At 55.2% G+C, this 19,179-nt stretch overlaps 1 protein-coding gene across 1 annotated transcript in view; it reads right to left on the bottom strand.

Moving 5' to 3' along the window:
- PCDH1 (protocadherin 1) overlaps positions 1-18,819 on the bottom strand; it is a 131,560-nt gene extending 112,741 nt beyond the window's left edge. The window contains exon 1 of the mRNA XM_009880745.1: positions 18,549-18,819. Within this exon, the coding sequence (XP_009879047.1) occupies positions 18,549-18,819 (271 nt within the window). The remainder of the gene's footprint in view (positions 1-18,548) is intronic.
- Positions 18,820-19,179: the final 360 nt, after the last annotated feature.

The following is a 19,179-nucleotide window of genomic DNA, read 5'->3' as shown; positions in this document are numbered from 1 at the left end:
TAAGGCAGGTTGGCTCCCCGTGAGCCCTGGGGATGCTGCTACCCCAGGAGGGGGGTGCAACCGCTTGTGGGAAGATAAGCTCGGATGAATGCCTAACCAGGAGCTTTATAAAGCACACCCAGACCAAAATACAGCCTCTGTCCCAGTGCCCTGGGCTCTCAGCACCGTGCCAGGGCTCTGGGTGCACATCAGCAGCCCCAGACACCCGATCATGGTTCACCCAGCCTGGCAGCAGCTGGGGTGCACACACCACACACATCCTTGCCGCGCCAAGCCCAGTCTCAGAACCCCATACTCCGCTGCTGGACTGTCTGCCTGCAGGCTGCTGCTCAGTCTTGGTCTCCTTCAAGAGGTTCTGGATGGCTTTTCTTCCCGCTTAGGGAGGGATTTCCCACAGCAAACCACTGTACCGGCCAGCAACGGGGGCTGAACACGGTGGAGACCTGGCCCGGCGATGGGAGCTCTTCTCAAACAGCAGCGCTGACATGATCCGTGTTATAGCTGTATCACTCAGTCAGTGGGCATATGGCAAGCCATTCACTAAATAAAAAAATTAAATTACCCGAGACTATAAAACAGTCAATTTAGAGAGATATCCTCACTGTAATAGGGCAATAACATTTCATTTACTGCTACAACAACAATCTTGCACAGGAATGGAGGTTTCACAGTGGGGTTGGCATGGGGCACCCCAAACTCGTGCGTGTCTAGGAGGGGGCTGAGGCTGACACAGCCGCGGGGTGTCCCTGGGCTTCTGGCTGGCGGCTCAACAACTCCCATCGGTGAGCAAGGGATGCTGTGGCAGTCCCTCCTCTCGGCCTCGCTGCTTTCAGGTTGCATGCTCACCGCGGGCACTCCACTCTCCGCGCTGTGGAGCATTAATGTCACATTAGCCTAATGGGCAGTTTTCTCATTTCCAGGTTCCACATCCTCATTTTCCAGGCGCAGATAAGATGTTTGTGCCACAGACGGCATCACCTATCAGCATGAAATGCTGTTGCTCTTCCCTCTCCTTGTCAGAGTGTGGAAAATGGAAGAATACTTGTAATCTGGCTATAGGTACCCTGCGCATCTTACATGTCCCACTTCTTTTGTAGCTGCTGTTTCTACTCATGTAAATGGGTAGAAGAGTGGCCTGGACAGGAGGGATGGGAGGCCTGGGGTCGTTTGCACCCCATTATTTCTCCAGGAGCATCATTCCTCCGGGGGCCCTGCTGCAGCACCCCTGCAGGAACCACCTTTCTGGCGATATGGAGGTAGCAAACACCAGGCTTGAGCATTTAGTGATGAACTCCGTGGAGTGATGGACCAAAAAGCTGTTTAGAAAGAGTCATGGAGGAGGGGGCTGTCCTCATCCCGAGGCACCAAAACAAGCTAGGCAGGACAGAGGGGGAGCGGAGAGGACCTTAGGCCACCTTTTGATGCTGTAAAGTTACTCAGCAGCCTTAATTGCCTCCCTTTCAGCCCTTTTTTTCCTTCAAACCAGATCAACTCAGCAGTTCAGCTTGCAGCCTCGTTGCAGGGCTGCAGGAACCGTGCACGGGTGCTTGTGAGTTATCTGGGGAAGCTGTGTTAACAGCAGGCAGGAGAGCAGCCTGTCTTGGGTGCGGGTTTGGAGCACCTTTGCTGCCTGCGTGCCATCCCCGCCGCGGTCTCTCCCCACACTGGTGGGACCTGCTCGCCCTGCCTCACTTCACAAGCCCGGCAGAGCAGGGCTGGCTGCTCACCACGCGTCCCTCTTGGCCCCTTTGGGCTGCTTGTCTGCCTTCGTGGCCGCCGGCTGCGAGGACGTGAGCCTCGACGGGTGCTGGAGGAGCCCTGGGGACATCCCTGGGCTCCTCTCCTCAGCTGTTTCTGTTGCAGGGCATGGGCAGGAGTCGTGGGCAGAGCAAGGACAGCCTCTCTAGCAACTTCTTTATATGGCAGAGGACAAATATAGGTGTTCTGCAGTACCCGTGAATGCAGGTGTAACCTAGGACGGCTGGAGAAGATCCATCCCCACCAGTGTCTTGCAATTCTGCCTCTTTCAGCCCTACGTGTGCTGGCTTTCCAGTGCACTCTGCTGAGCAGGTGGCTTGGGGAGGGGACGGGAGAGACGTGCTGGTTCTGCAGAGCCCCAGGGAGTAAGTTACCTCAGGGTAAGTGATTTGGAAACCGGCTGGCCTGGTCACGCTGAATTTCTCTGAAGGAAGGAGAATTTTAAAACACAATAACTGAAGATGCCGCTTGTCACCCCCACCCCTCTGACTGATCTGCGGGAGGAACGGCAGGCTTGGACAAAGCCAGTGAAACGGTCACATCTGACATCCTCTCTCTCTCTGTGCTGTTGCCTTGCTGCATGAAGCTGATGGGTACAAGCTCCTGAGCTTTCCAGGAGCCGTGTGAGAGATGCTCCTGTGGGCTGTGGGAGCTCTGCTTGACAGGCTTAAGCAACACCATGTTCAGGTCTTCATCCCACCAGGCTGACCGCGCTTCACCTCCACTGTCCCTGCATTGTGATTTTGATATATGTTGAATTTTCCTGGTGATGCCGGTTTTCTGACTTGCTTTACCCATCCTGCAGTCTCTCTTTACCCGAACACAACCAATATGTCAATGGTGACACAGGAGTGCTCATACTGTTGCTTACACTGGGCTCTGAAAATCCTTATGGAAGACACTTAGCAATTGCTGTAGCTCTCTTTCAAGCTGCCAGCATCTTCCCGCAGAATAGGCTGTGGGGTAGACTCTGCACACAAGTATTTTCTTGTCAACGAACTGACAGCAGTAGCTGCTAACCGAGATATCTTGCTGTTTCCTGTACGCAAGGACTGGAAGACAGCACTAATATTCCCTCTGCAGTGTATCCCTGTGATTTTTCCATGTCGAAGAGCACTCTGGACAGAGCACCTGTCCCCACGTTAGATTTCCCCGAATGCTACTTAGTGGGGACATTAAGGCCAGCTAAGCCTGTAGCCCATCAGAGCTCCGTGCTGCGGCACTCAGCTTCGCAGGGGTGAAGACGTAGGTCAGTGGGTTGTTATTGCTGTAAACCATGAAGGATGGCGTGCGGCAGAGGAAGTCACAACATTTATCAGTTAGTCAGCTTCAGAGTGAGAAACCCCAGCTTCTCCGATGCTGGCTTTCATTCTTCTCAGCCACTGCTAGTGCTGCTGACCCATAGCCAATGACTCTTAGATTAGCTTCCTACCGTCCGTGCGAGACTCTCTTTTATCCTACAGCCCGTATCCAAGCCCAGCTCCCATTAACACCTGCACCTGGAGAGGAGCTGGTTTAACACTTCAGAGCCAGGGATATCCCTTATTTCCACCTTCTTCCAGGACACACATCCCTGCCCTGTGGTTTCTCACTGGCACCACCGCATGCAGGTTGTCCTCCTGGCCATCCGTGCTGGATGCTCCCTCCCTAGACCTGCTCTCTCGTTCGGCCAAATGCAACCAGCGCTCATTCATGGTGGTGCTGTAGCATGGCGAAGAGCAGGAGGGTCCTGTCCACCTTCCCCCTGACACCTCTCCTTCCCCGAGAAGGGGATGGAGGGGGGCTGAGGGGCTGGGGCTCCCACATACAGCCTTCATCCTCTGGCTGTGGGCTTGTGTTCTGGGGACCCTGCCCTTGCTGGTGGGACACAGGGACATGCCTCATCTCAGGAATGCACCCAGACAGCTTTTGCTACGTGTTTCTGTATGGACGCGTGTGTTAGCCTGGGGATGTCTGCAAACTTCCAGGTGGCAGTCTGGGGCACTTCTGACTGCGGTCAAGCCCTGAGATGAAAGCCTTTGGATCCTGACTCATTGCGCCAGTTACATAAACTTGGGATTTCAAATTGACCCATCCTCTGGAGAAAGCTTTGGCTCCATTTGGGAGCAATTCCAAGGCTTTGCATGCTCCTTCACATGGCAGATGAATGGCTGGAGCTCCCTGCAGAGCCAGGCAGGTCCTTATCCTCCTGGGGACAAGTTGTCTCAGGACTTGACACACAGTCACCTGGTGCTCCTACAACACTGATGCCACCTGTAGCAGTTTTATCTGCCAAATATCCCCTGGAATTTCAGGTTTAATCTGCTGTAAACTCCTCGGCACGGTTTGTCCCTTCAAAATAATGCCATGTTTTGATGGGTTAGTGACAAGGACATTTAATCCTGCAAGATGATCCTTCCGTTCGTTTGACTGGTGTCCCTTTCATGTCAGAATCTTCGAGCCACTGAGTAAGACCTCAAATGCTGCTGTTAAATTGTCAGTCTGCCGCCCTCCGAAACAAGCCCAACCTGTTGCACTGGTGTTTTTCCCCAGGGGCTAATCGCATCCCTTCTCCCTTGCTTGCGCATGCACAAGGGGTTGGGATTGTTATTTCTGATGAACTTCAAGGAGCCTCTCGACGGAGAAATAACATTTCTGTTGGTTTATTTATTTATTGATCTGTTCCCTTCCAAAGTAAAGGGAGAAAAGAGAAAAGAAGAAAAGCCAGAAGAGAGGGAGATGTAGAAGTAGGAGGGGGTGGGAGGCCAGGGAGTTGAGCACCAGCTCAATCCCAGCTGCCACGGTTTAATCAACGATTTCTACAAAGGGAAACCAAATCTTTTAAAATTTGTCCTTAGCCCTTTCCTATGAAGCTCGCTCTACCCCCCGTTTGCAGCAGGCCAGCCAAGCCGCAGTGCCAAAGTGTCTGTCCCTGGAGGCCAAGTACCCTTCTGTCTTGTGATATAAGCTTTTTAGCTACAAGCACTGCGACAGAGAAACAAGCTTCCTGGGAGTGGAAGTGGATGCCTTATCGCTCACAAGGCGAGGGCTGGGTGCTGCCCCAGGTGAACTGCAGCCGCTGGGTATGACAGTGCAGCCAGTGATTGCACTCCCCGATTTGCAAAGGCTGGCCGACCTGGGAGAAAATGCAGCGGTGCTGCCTTTGCTTAATTGCAAATGGATTTCAATCCACCCTCTGCAAAGGATCTGATTTCTCCTGGCAGCCTCAGGACCAAGCCATCTTCTCTTCCAGGACTGCCCTGTGCTTTCCAAAGCACAGGTCCCTCAGAGATTCTAGAACCCGTTGAGGTGGTAGGCTACCCCCTCCCCCCCAGAACCCTCTCCAAGCTTCTGGATTTCCTCCAGCTTTATCATTTGATACCAAAAGCCTTGATGGCAAAGAGGGTCACCCCTTTCAATGCAGATTCAGAGCTCACAGCTTTCCTCCTGCCCTCTATCAACGCCCTGCGTGATGCTTCTATTGACTTCAGGGTGCCAAAGCTCTGCCGGTCATGCTAGCCTGTGCCAGGGACTCCTGCAGCAGATCTTGCAAGCCAACAGCATCCTCTGACACCTTCCTTGCTCATGGTCCCATCGTCACCTGCCATGTAGGATGCAGTGGCCACTCAAGCCTGCCACATCAAGGGTTGGAGGGGTCCCCAAGGCGGGAGCCTGTCTCCTGTCCCAACTTCCCCCAAAAGATTCATGACCTCCCCACAGAGCAAAGCCCTCCCCATGGGGTGACAAGGGCAATGAGCCCTGCTTTCAGTGGTGAGCCCTGCACAGAAAGGCTGGCGGAGATCTCAGCCTGGGCTCTGCATCCCGTTCCCTGCCAGCTCCCAGGCTGCCCGCCCTTTATCTCCAGCGAGCATCTATTGCTGCACTCCACAGACCAAGTACCTTTGAGTGGAAGAGTTCCGATGTTTATTCATCCAGGGCAGACCCCAGATACATACGGACTGATAACAAACACAACCAGGCTGCTTGAAAAAGCAGATAGGATCTCAAAGATTGCTGCACACACAAGGCATTAGCCACTACTGTAATTCACTGCCTTCATGAATATGCAGCTCCATTGTGCAGCGCTGGCTAGGACAACGGGACATATTTTAATGCTGATCTCAACCCAGCCCTTGTCTGGAAAAACCCAGCCTGGGGGATAACTGCAGAGAGTCGCACATCCATCCCACAGAAGAACTAGCCCTGAGACCCAAGTGCCTGTCACTGCAGAACATGGGCCATGTCCCCTGCTGCTCATCCAGGGGGTGCCACAGGCATCAGTGGTCCTGGAGTGGCAGCTGCGGGGGACAGTGGTGGTGGCCACTGTACCAGGATCCAGCAGGAAGGGAATGGGGCAAACTCTCACAAAGCCGGTCCTTTGCAGCAAGACTTCAACAGAATTTGCTGTGCACAGGCTGAATTTCTCCGTGCCTGGGCATTGACTCAGGAGGGGCTTTGCAGGGCGGGGGAAACCCCCTGGGTGAAGATTAAGATACAGCAGGTGCTGGAAGGGGCAGAAGACCCGAATTAAGCCCTGCATGGGTACCAGCCCCAGAGGCAGCAGCAGGCAACCCGTACACACCTCTGATGAGCCACCTCCTGCCCTGCCCCCTTGGAGGTACCCACACCACCATCGGCTCCCAGGGGATCCCACCCCGCAGCCCAGTTCGGTGGCACTGGGGACATGGCCAGGTGGATGTCTCTGCCATGAAACCGCGCTGCCCACATGGCCCCGAGCGCTGGCATGCCACAAGCCCTGCCAGAGGCGCCCACCTCACCACTCTGCTGCTTGCTGGTGATTTGCACCACCGAGCCTGTTGGCTGAGAGCTGGGAATGAAGTATTTGTGAAATTAATTAAGACAACAGAGGCCCGAAGAAAGGGAAAGTTAATTAGTCACGGCAATCAGTTAGATTTGATCCAAAAGAACAAACAAAGAGTTAGAAGCGTGTCACTGGCAGGCTGCTTCTCTGGAAAAGGGATTACGCGGAGATTTCCACCAAAGGGAATGGCTTTGTGCTGCTGCTCCTTATGTAATTGGGGATTTAGAAGCGGCACAAAGAGTCATTACCACAAAATTTCTTTGTCAGAGAAAAAAGTTGACATTTATGAAGCACAGGAGGGAGAAGCAAAACAAGACAAATCAATAGGCACGCGTGTGGGAAGGGGGCTTCCCTGTGAGATGGGGCCAGGCGCTGGGAGGGAGGCAGGGGGCTGACAGTGGATGACCCAGAGAGGAGGAGGAGGAGGAGGAGGAGGGAGAGCAGTGGTGGGCAGATGGAGCAAGCTGTGCCGGCACCAGAAGGAAGCCACAGTGTGAAAGCCAGTGGCCGAAGTGTGAAAACCGGTAGGAGACGGCAAAGCCATGCTCGGTGGGGGGACAAGGTGGAGGCAGCAGGGATGGCACCTGGGGACACCAGGCACTGGGGGAGCAAGCAATGGGGTGACTGTACCCAGGAGAGCTGGCGGCAGCGAATCCCAGGTTTTCTGCTTGAGCTCCCTCTGTTATCTCTTCTTTCTCCTCCACAGTTAACAACTTTAATTATTTACTCTGACTCCAGCAGCTCCATTTCCCTCTGAATGGGCACAAAGTTGCCTGCTTGTTGCTAAGGGCCCCCCCTCACCCCGGACCTACTGCGCCGGCGTTGAGAGCAGCCCCTGGGTCCCCAGGGAGGCACCAGGCACAGGACCCTGCCACTGCCGTGGCATCTCTGCATCACAGGGGATGGCAAGGCACTGCCTCAGAAAAGGGCAGGAGAAGACTTTAGGCTCCTGGGACTTCCATCAGGATGACCCCTGCAGCTGCCCATGGGGGTGTCACAGATGCGGGGTATCCCCAGATTGAGCAAGCCACAGACATGCACACACTGAGCTGTTTCCCAGCCCTGTGCTGGCACCCAGCTGTGCTCCAGCATCTCGTGCCATGCCCAGGCATGTTTCCAGGGCACCTGCGACACTCCACGCTCTGGCTGCTGGTGTCACACCCGCTCACGGCTGCGGGCACTCATCCATAGCTTCTGGTCCCCAAAACCATTGTGAACCTCCCCAGACCAGCAGAACCCTGAAAGTCTTTCTGAACAAGGAGAATAGTGCTGCTGCGCTGGGGACAGCAGGCTCAGAAGGATTGTCCCCTGGTGAGGAGGTGACAGCACTGTAGCCCCAAGTTTAGCAGCAGCACAGCCTTTTGGGGAGGGCTGGCTCATTGGGTACGCATTCCTGGAAAGCCTTCCCACCCACCCATGCCTCAGGGGCTGCCAGCACTACCCCTGGGATGAAGACAAGGCACCCAAAGCTGGGAGTGCCCACAGGGGTTGTGCCCGACCGGAGAGGTTCACCCTGGGGGTGCTGTCAGCTGGGGATGTGCTGCCTGTCACCTCCAGGGGCCTGGATCCAGCACCGGGACTTGAGCCATTCCCATTGCAGGCGCAGAGCCGTCGCCCGCCTGCCAGCATTGATTTTACATCAGGAAGGTTCTGCCGGGAAATAAATAAATAAATACATCAACCCCCACACCCAATCGTAGCCGCGCTCTTTCCACTCCTATAAATGGTTGGGGCACTGGCGGGACACCTGGAGATGGCACAGCAGCACCCACGCTATGGCGGGGATATGCCTGGTCTCCCCACAGTGATGCTTGGTGATGCTGGGCATAGAACAGGTCGGGGTACTCCCTGGACCCCAACAGGCTGGGTGGGAGAAGATCAGACACGCTGGCTCCCAGGGCACCCTGCCTCGCCAGTTTTGCGGAGCAGGCTCTTTTCCTGGGATGCACGATGGGCACATTGGTGCTGGCAGCATGCAGATGATGTACGGGGGCCCGTCACTCACTGCTGGCTCTGTGGCCCTGTACCGATATTTCATTAAAATACCGATTCAGATATCACTTTCAAAGAAGCGGGGGAGCAAGGCAAGGTGAAATCACCCCACACTTTCCGATTACCCCTCTGGACAGGTTGCAAAGTCAGACCACAGTGTAGTCCCTGTTTAAAAACCACCACCCATGCCAACGCATCCCACCCGCCCCGTGCCCTCTGTCCCCGGGACACCTCATCCCATCCACCCAGGAGAACATCTCCATCGTGTCCATGGAGACCTGTACTCAAACCCCCTCTTCTGCAGGAAAAAATAACCCGCCAGGTCCCTTCCCAGGCTCCCTGCACTGCTTCGGGCTCTGGCAAAATTTCCGGAAGTCGTTAGGGAAGCTGCTCATTAGTTTCTGAGTCAAAAGGCTTTTGACGCTGGCTCTGGAAGAGCAGGGGGTGTGCTGCACGCTCTCTTCAGGTCCCTCTCGCAAATGCACTCAGCTTCTGTGCTTTGATACCTGCTCCCGTCTAGACGGCACCAAAATCAAAGCCCTGGAGGTTTGTGGACGTGGTGGAGGCTCGGTTACTCACAGCCGCTGGCCTCACCGCACCGTGCTCAGCCGTTGCTGCGTCCCCACGCTCACCGCTGGCTCGGGAGAGATAGTCCTGGATGCTCAGCGCTGCTGGGAGAAGGCATGGCTGGAGACTTCTGCAAAGCTCTGCTGATCTGGAGTAGACCCAGCCTGGGCTGGTGGGCAGCTCTGGGACCCCTCTGCATGCTGCATCAGGATCGGGAGGATGCTGGCAGGGTCCCTGTGTGCCTTGGCCAGCAATGCCCACTCCAGAAGTGCATGCTGCAGCTCCTCTGCTTGTGCTCCCCCCTGGTGTGGTGAAACACAGGGGGCATCCCTCAGCCTCCTGGCAGCCCGGACACTCCTGGATTTACGCTTTTCCACAATGTCTTTTGGGAGACGATGGCTGGTTTTTGATTAACTGTGTTAAAAAGAAAAAAAAAAAAAAAAAAGAAAGAAAGAAAAAGAAATAACAGCAACAAGTAATACAGGTCTTCCCACAGGGTAGCCCAGTCTGGCGCTGGAGCTGGTTTTGGGGAGACTGGGCTGCGAGGTGAGGAGGGTGTCAAGCGGAGGGATGTATCACTGGCTGTTCACATGCACACTGGTGTCAGTGGCTTCACTGCATCCCCGGGGAGCCCAGCGTGCCCGCTGCTGCCGGCTGCCGGTGTGAAAAGCTGGCTGGAGGCTGAGGAGCGAGGACAGATCCTGTCAGTGGATCGCGGGAACATGATGACCTGTCAAATCTGCTCCTCACTCATTTGCTTAGTGACCGTGACCGGTGGCGGCAGCCGAACACAAGCCCGGCTATCACCCCGTTTGGAAAAGACTTGTTTTGTTTGCAGTCATCTGGCTCATGAAAAATGCAACCGCCCATTGCTTTGTACATGGAATTGGTTTTAGCTCTGAATTCTCAGGTTTGGTGCCAGGAGAGGGACAGATCCGTCCTCAGCCAGCTCTGTGTGAAGGCACAGGGGGGTTCGGTTCCCCCAGCCTAGCCCCTTGCCCCATCTCCCATACTCGTGCACTCCACTCTGCCCCAGTGCTGCCACGGGACACATGGGTGACAACCCTTGTGCCTCATCCCATTTCCAGCCTCTTCCCGGGCAGGGGCGCGATGCTGCCGGAGGAGCCCTCATAAATAAGAGAAAAGGCACAGGAAGCACTTTCCAGAGCGGCGCCAGCCCTGTCACACAGGGACAAGTATGAGCATACGGTGCCACCCCACGCTGCCTGCCAGCCTGCCCTCCTCAGCCCCCGCACCCCGATGCTTTGGGAACGGCATGGGCGCAGCCCCCGTGGCTCCTGGCAGGATGCTGAAGCACCCAGGAGGGTTTTCAGGCATTGCCCATGGCACGGGGCAGCACTAGCTGGAGGAGCCGGGAGCCGAGGCAAATAGCTGCAGCATGCGGAGCAGTTCAGCCTGGGGAGAACAGGGGGGGATCTGCAAAAAGAAAGGGCAAAAGAAAACCCCCAAGCTTGTCCTGGTTTGAGCAATACAGGATTAATTTCTCTTTTATGAATTGTATTTTTCAGTAAGGTCTCTTCTAATGTTTGGGAAAACTGCATTTTTAGAAGACTCTAGTGTCTGAATCTGTGAAAATATTTACTTTATAGCCAGCTATGGTGTGTGGGTTTCAAGGTCTCAATATTTTCGAGCTTGCCAGGTGTGAGGATGAGGAGGAGGCCCTGGGGGCTTGACCCAAGCTGGCCAACAGGGTTGTTTCATACCATGAACGTCACATTCAACATAAATTAGAAAGTTTGCTGAGGAGTTTCTGTCTTCCATGATGGCTGCCATCCTGAGAACTCCTTGCCCCAGTGCCGGAGCCCTGAGCCCTTCCCTTCCTCCCAAAGCCACACTGCTCACAGTGTCCCACATTTGCTGTCCCCTGCAGGGGGTGCACAGCTTCCCACAGATAGAATGGGCTGAGGACAATCCTGGTATATTTTATATTGGTATTGGGATCAATACTGTTTCTTTAGTATTATTAATGTTAATTATATAGTCTTATTCTATTAAATCTGCTTATATTTCAACCCTCGTGTTTCCTTGTTTTTTCCTGATTCCCCTTCCTGGGTGGGGAGGGGTCATCAGGTGATAGAATAATTGTCTAAACGACAAATTGTTGTGGGTTCTTCAAACCATAACACAGCTGAAGAGGGTACAGTGGGGATCCAACAGTAACCACAGGCAATGGAAAGCTTGTGGGGCTGGAGGAAGGGGAGGACCGGGGCAGGGCAGAGTCAGTGTCGCGAAGGCAAAGCCAGGATGTTGACCCAAATGCCAATTGGAGCCTGTTGGCAGCTAAATCCTTCTCAGTTGAGGAGCCTCAAGGAGCTGCAAAGCCCGCAGGCAGAGCTGGAGCAAGCCTGTGTGTTGGTTTGGTCCAGATCTGGTGCATCTGTGGATGTACCACACCAGTGAACAGCATTTCTGGAACCTCTGGAGTGAGAGCTGGGAAATGGAAGCCCCAGGGTGGTCCCAAGTGAGTGGCTGTGAGGGCACGGACAGGGTGATGGCACTGTGTGTCCCTGGTCCTTGTCCTGGGGTCATGGTCCTGGGGCTCGTGCTGTTGCCAGACACGCTGGATTTGGTCTAAAACCAGGTAACTCTCCTCTATGAGCACATACCAGGGCTGGGAGCTCTGTGCATTGGCAGGACAGGCTGAGCTTCACACTGATGGAGCCATTTCTGGATCTGGGGTCCACTAAGGCCCGAGTGCCTTGGGGTGAGATGGAATGGGAGAAAGCAGTGACCTGCTTGGTGCTTGGAGCAGAGAGGACAGCAGTGTGGTGTGAGGTAGACCCTATTCCCAGGTGCCCTGGGATTGTGCATCCCTCGGTGTTGACCCATGGGGTGGACAAGCCAGTGCCACAGTCCCCAGGGCAAGGAGAGACAGTGCCTGTTCCTGCTTAGCTCTCCTGGCGCAGGGACAGCAGCTCCCAGCTGTATGCACAGACACATGTGCCCATTGCCAGTGCCTCTGGGCATCAACAGACCATCAGGCTGAGGAGAAGCAGCCACTGCCAGCTCCAACATCACCCACACACTTTCAAATACCTGGCGGGAAAGTGCTGTGCAGGCACAATCCTCAAACACCAGGTTCAGGACGTGGCACCAGCTGCCAAGTCCCTCTCCCTGGGTTTTGGGGTGTTCCTACCTGCCAGACAGCATCAGCGTTGCCGGACGGACCCACACAATCCTACAGCTGAAAGCCCCCAGGGGCAGCACAGCAGGCAGGGCTGGTCAAGCCTTGTGGCACCCACCTTCCCAAGACAACAAGGGTGCAGGCAGAAACACGGTTCTCCCAAGGGCTGGTGATGCCACGGGACCGCAGCCAGCCTACCCTCAGTCCCAGCTGGGTGATGCACCTTTCTCCCCCCCTGCTTTTGGCCAGCTGGACCCCACTGAGTGCAGGGACCAGAGCACCCAGCTGCACCCAGCAGACCAGGGTGCACCAGGCAGCGAAGGCGGGAGTGCCAGAAGCTGAGCGAACCACTGCTTAAACGCTTCTTGAACGGTAGGGGAAGGGACAGCGTGAAAGTACTTAAAATTTAGTGTCCTGCAAGCATCTCACACTTGCTGGTATCCATAGGGGCCGCGGATTCATGAATCAATATCCTCAATAAAAACAAAAAAGTTTCATGCAGCATAAGGAAGCCTGTACCAGACCGATCTCAGCTGATAAAGACGAATTGATCTCTGAGCTAAAAAGCAGTGGTTGCTTAGGTGCGAGTGACCATGGCATGGCTCAAATCGAGCCCCCCCCGCCCAAGCGCTGAACATGCCTGCAGCATCGAGCGGACCAGTTCCACAAAGCTGAAAACAATTATGAGCTGAATCAGCTGGAAGAGAACATTTAATCTGAAAAATTTGAATCATAATTCCAAGCTGTGAAGAATACTTTTACCAGCTACCCGAAGAGACAATCCCTCAATCAGGAGAGCAGAGGCCTGTTAAGAAAAGCGGGCGGCGTTAGACAAAAGTGAAACCAGCTGTAGAGAATGAAAGCAGCAATACACAGCAATCGCGGGAACGGGAAGCCGATCATTTCCAACCTTGCGAAGTGACAAAACAACTGTGGGAGACAATGGGAAATGGCGTTTGGACACCTGCGGCATCCCGCACATCCAGCATCAGCCACGGGGCTGGGGGATGTTCAGCCGGGGTGGCTCAGGACCCGCCATACCCTCCCACAGGGGTTCGGCTGGGTGATGTGAGGAGGCGCTTTCTGCTGGTGGGATGTGACAGAGGTGGAGGATATGGAGCAGGGAGGTCAGAAAGAGCTGAATGTGGAGCTCTGCCATACTGCTGCTCCATGAGCGGATGAGTGGTGGGGAGGTTTCGGGTGAGTGGAGGCAGGCCGGTGTCACGCTGGTGTTTGAAAAGGTCGGCCTGACATCCATCCCGGGCAGTGCCACGGAGTGGCTTGTACAGGGCTGGATTACAGACGAGCCAGAGGAAGGCAGCGTAACCAGCACCAGTCAACATGGGTTTGTGGTGTCAACTTGACAGGATCATTTTGGGGTTGCGAAACAGTTTTGATGGCCAAAGGGATCGGTGCAGACCTCTGACATTACTTCTCCTTGCTTATGAGCTGTCACCCATCCTTCCTCCGCCCCTCCGTGCACCCCAGCAGCTGAGGCACAAGCCCGTCTCCTCTCTCCCCAAAGGGAACACAGGGGGTTTGGGGAGAGCCCCTAGGCCATTGCAGCCCTGCTAGGAGATACTGAAATTCCCGATCCGAGGGGCTGATCCTTCCAGGGTCCGCAGCCTCACAGCCTGCTCTCACACAGGGAGGGCTACTGCAACCCCAGCCAGCTCTGCACAGAGACCCGTGGATCAAAACCCCGTGCTGGGGGCTGGAGGAGTGAGAACAGCAATGGATTTGGGCACAGGATGCCTGGGAAGAGAGGTCAGACAGTCAGATGGAAAAGAAAGGCCGGAGTCCCAGGCTTGGTGACTGCGCTGGGCTGCAGGATGCCAGGCTCAGGCTCCTTCTCTGCAGGGCAGGCAGGCAGAGAGCACCCCCACCACAGCCAGGCGGTCCCTGAGTTCAAAGCAGCTCCTAAGCTGCTCAGCTAATGCTGATTTATCGCCGCCTGGAGCCGTGGCACATCCCACCCGTGTGGCACCACTGAGCCATCTCCAGCTCATCCCCATCTCTGCCTGTGAGGAGGGTCTGTCCCCTGCCCACTGCGAGGACAGGCTTCCCCGCCAGTGTCCTGCCTTCCTCCTACAACTGAGGCAGCTGGATTTTGTCCTTGCAAATGGAATTAATAAACGCGTGAAGGGGCCGCTGGAATTGGCTGCGGCTGGGTGGTGTCTCAAGGTCTGCTTTCCCTTCGGTGGCGAGGGGTTGCACGCAGACCTTTGAGACAGAGCCGCTCTGGTGTCATTAGCTGGACGGATGGAGCAGGGAGGGGAGGAGGAGGCGAGAGCATCGTGTGAATCAGTGCACCGAGACCTCGAAGGACCCTTGTTTCATTCTGAGAGCGACTGGGACTGCGGGGCCGTAGCCTTCAGTGGATATTAAGGACGCAGGCGCAGAGCTGGTGAGGGGAGCAAGGTTGCAAGCCGGGCAGGTGTTGACAAGCAAGTGGCAGCTCCTCCAGGAGTGCGTTTCGGGAGAACCCGCACCACAGTCCACGGTGCCCATGTTGCAGGTCCCCCCTCATGCATGACGGAAAGGGCAATGGCATCGGAGCGCCGCGGGCTTTTGCAGGGACTGAAAAATTGATGAGAGCCTCTAATGTGTAAACCCTCCTGGCAGTGCAGTGACGTCGGAGCATTTGGCATGGGGAACGCCTGCGTTCCCGCGCGCTGACAAGCCCCGGCGCACTGCACCCACCCTTGCGCGCCGCGGGTGCTGAGGGGGACGTGCCAACGGCACTGTGACGAGCACATGTGTCGGGAGAGGCACCGGCAAAAGCACACCGGGGAGCACAGCGGGGGAGGCAGGCACCACGTGTAAAGCCAGCCCGGTGCTCATTGACAAACCCAGCGGCTCTCTGGCACGTCAGCACGCAGCGAGCAGCGTGGCAGCACGAGGCCGGCAGTGCACATCCCAGAGCTCTGGTCCTCTGTGTGTTTTTTTCTCCCTTCCCCTCATTTCTGCTCATAAAGGTCTGAGCTTAAGTAATGAGGGTGGTTTTTTTTTTTTTCTCTTCTGCAGGAAGATACACAAGTGTGCCAATGTAAATTGCTCCATTTGGAGGGCTAATTGCGCTAAAAGGCAGCCTGATCTGTGGTTTTTCTCTATTTTACATTAGCAGCTGAGCTGTCAGATCTGAAATGGAAACTCATTTTTAAGGCTTTGCATTTACAGTGGCTTCAACAATGAAAAATGTTCCCTGACAGTAATAGAAGGCAAACCTCATTAGAGAAACTTAAACCAAAGCGGCACAGTGCTAAAGCCCTCAGGCTGCTTCCAAGCATCTTAAGAGGGAACAAGAGCATTTTTCACATGACTCTCTCTGCCCGTGGAGTGCTCTGGCTCTTCTTGACTATTGCTGTGCCCGCAGGAGCAGTACATCTGACATGCACAGCGTTTCAACAGAGATGGCAAATGGCTTTTTCTCAGGGGCGCAGGCTGCTGAGGCGTTTCAGGGGTGTAGAGCCCAGCTTGCTCAAAACAGCTGCCTTGCCCACTCCTGAGCTGGCATTTTTTGGGAGGGGGGTGTCAAATCGCCCCTGGGGGCCATGACGGTGGACCCTGCAATGTGCAGTGCCGCAGGGCTCTTATTTATCTATCACCATGCTGGTGGTTTCAGGCTAGCCAGGACCACCAGCACCAACAAGAACCAACACTGGGAAGGGTGATCATCCCTCCCCGCACCCAACTCCTTCCCTTTGCCCCACGGGAGCTTCCCAAACCACCAGCTGAGCCCAGGGCAGTGGTGATCTGTAGGGAATCCACAGCTCCTCACTGCTCTTGCGGCTTTCTCTGCCACCCAGCCTAACAAATTACCCCCAGCAGCAGGTATTAAAAGCCTGTATATTGCAAATTCAAGGTAAGAATGGTTCGGCAGGGTGTCTCTGCCAGCTTTGCCAGGGCCTATTTGCATCCGCATTAATATCTCGCCAGTGATTTGCATGGTCATGAGCTATTTTTAACCCGGGAGCTCAGCTCATTCAGCAGAGAGCTTAGCCTGCTCTGGGGTCAGGGATCAGACCATACTGTACCATGCCGGGGATGCAGAGGGTTTAAAGAGGAGGAGACTCCTCGTGACCACAAAGCTGCCGGGACAGCATATGGAGCAATGGGAAATGCGGGACGGCTGCAGAGGTCCCGAACCACAGCCCACAAGGGGCTCGGCAAGGCTGCAAACTCTGCCCCCAGCTCCTTCGTGCTGCCTCCTGCTCTGTATTCATCTCCCACCGGCTCAAGCCTGACTCCGCCGAATACTTTAACCCTGTTCAGCTGCCCCGTATTTTCTGGACATCCAAGATGAGGTGCAGCTGGAACTTTATAGCCCCATGGCAGGGTGGCACGTGTTCCCCAGGGCATGACACAGCCACCCAGCCTCGCTGTGCCAGGTTTCCCCCAGCACCAGTCCCTGCTGAAGCCCCAGCAACCACACCGGGATCCAAGAGCAGGGAGTTTTCTGTTGTTTTTGTTTTGGTTTTTTTTTCTGGTAAAAGGCTCTGTTTTTGCAGGAGACCTGTTTGCAGCCCCAGGGACAGCCCTGGCAGAGGTCCTGCCTGGAGAAGGGGATGCCCTCTCCCTTTTCAGGCCACAAATCCATTGGGGGAGCCTGGCAGTTAGAGAAAGGGCTCCAGTCTCTAAGACAAAAAGGGCAAGAGAGGGTGTGAACATGTTTTCCCTGCCGGCATCCTTCCCTGCCCATCCCTCCCCTTGGACTTTCTTAGGACTTTTTTAGAGGGATCCCTTCAGCATCCCAGCTTCTGTAAATTCCCTTCTTAAGGCATCTCCTGAGCTTTCCTGCAACATCAGCAGTGGGTCAGCCCAAGGGTGGCCTCACCACGTCCCCTCCACCCAGTCCCCTGCCAGCCCCTGTGCATGGGAGACCACTTCTGCCAGGTGCAGCACGTTCAGCCTGAAATCCTCTTACTTTCGCTGTGGCCTAAAGGTGACATTTTTGGGAAAATGTGAGCAAAATCCGTGCAGCCATTCTCCAGTTAAGTGAGGCCAAAAGCAAGACTCGCTGCCCCTGGGCTGGCACCACGCTCCCAGGGATGAGCACCCATGGATTCTGCCCTGGGTGCTCTCATGGGGCGACGTTTTTGGCACAGAGCAGCCTTCCAGCAACAGTGCTCAGAAATTTATTTTCCCCATAGCTGTTTTCCCTTGGAAAAACACATTTTAATTTGCACTGCAAATTTTCTACAACGGTTTCTCTCCGCGTTTTCTGAGGATTTTTACTGGAAACAATTTTGACCAGCCAAAATATTTCACTTATTTGGTTTCCAAAAATCTCCAGCTCTTTCAATTGCTTGATAAAAACCCTGACAAATGTAATCAGTCACAGTCATTCCCTGCAGAAATGTTTTCATTTGACCAAAAAAGAAGAAGAGAAAGGAACAAACATTCATAGCAAAAAGACACTTGGCTTCTGCATCGTGCTGCCTCTCTATCCCAGACCAGAGGAGACTGTGCTTGGATATGGCCATCCCGCTCGGGACATCACAGCCCCGGGGCCGTGCGAGGACCTGTCTGAGTTGAAAATGCCATGTGGTGAGGTCTTTGTCAGCCATGGTTGGAGGACACTGCCCTGGAGCAAGCGATGCTGATGGAGGGCTGAGGTGCCCCAACATCTCGAAGGGGCAGCATCCTGTTCCTGCTCCAGGGTCCCCATGCTGCTGGAACCTGGCACGGCCGCTGTGTGCTTGCCGCACCCAGGGGAAGCTTGGCTTTCTGTCAGGCCTTAAAATAAACTCACTTGGCGCCTTGGGGAAAAAGGAGGTGATTTCAGTGACAGCGCTGCTTAAACATCTCTCCTCGTGCTGGCTGCTCATGGACTTTGCGAGGCTGCTTCTGCTCAAGATTTCACACTGAAGGAAGTGTTTGCTGAGGGCATCCGCAATGCTTTTTACCTCTCTTGTCCCCAGACGCAGCTTGAGCTAAAGAGCAACCGCAGAGCCGCAGCCCATGGGCTGTGGGCATGGGAGGTCGCCTGGCCCGGGGGACTGTGCACTGTGCCTGGTGGCCATCACCGTGGCCTCTCCTGGGGTGCCCAGGGTGAGAGGTCTTCTCCCTGCCCTCACAGAAAAGTGATGGGAGATGAAGGCTGAAGTCTGGGCATCATGGCCACCTCTTCCCTGCTCGTCCCAGCCACGGCAGGGTTAAGTGCACCCCACGCAACGCGCGGTGCCACCACATCTGCGCTCCCAGGATAGTCTGTTCTCTCCTCCACGCTGCCAGGGAGAGCAGGGAGACGTCTGCCTTCCCTCCCACTCCCTTATTACTCACCGGAGCCGATCTGGACTCCAGATGGGCCGGAACCGGTTTTCCTCACAGGAGGTTTGGGGGATGGTGGCGGGAGGCCAGGAGCCTGCTCCAGCCCTCCACGGGACTCCCAGACCAGCTCCCTTCGGCTCCTCAGCCGCCAGGAGCTGGGGTGCTCCTCGGCCCCCAGGGTTTCTGGAGGACAGTAGTGGAGGGTGGAGGAGGAGCAGTCCTGCTCAGGGAGAGCGGGCTCCGAGTGGGGCTCTAGGGGCAAGGTGGGGTGCAGCCACCTCATGCCTTTCTGGCTTTATTCAAACGGAGAATTTATCCAGGCAGACATCTCCTATCGGTGCCCAGCAATCTCTGCTCTTCTAAAAAAAATGCAGACTCCTTTTGATGGTGGGTGCAGTATCCCGGAGACATCTCCAGTCTCTCAGCAAGTCCCTTTCCTTTCCATCTTTCTTGCTCATGAGCCTGCTGCTGTGACCATCCTCTGCTCCCCTGTGTCCATCCCACCAGCACCCCCTCCTGACCCACAGGTAGCTGCCCAAGCTGGGCAGGAGCCCTCACCCTCTGTCTGAGCAGCTTCCAGCCAGGAAGGACAGCAGGAGCTGAGGCACAGAAGTCCTGCCCAGGTCTGCCAGCACTGTGCCCG

Source organism: Charadrius vociferus, unplaced genomic scaffold (assembly GCF_000708025.1).
Source record: "Charadrius vociferus isolate BGI_N301 unplaced genomic scaffold, ASM70802v2 scaffold822, whole genome shotgun sequence".
Taxonomy (NCBI): domain Eukaryota; kingdom Metazoa; phylum Chordata; class Aves; order Charadriiformes; family Charadriidae; genus Charadrius; species Charadrius vociferus.
Note: the sequence above shows the minus strand (reverse complement) of the source record. Positions and strands in the feature narration are given on the sequence as shown.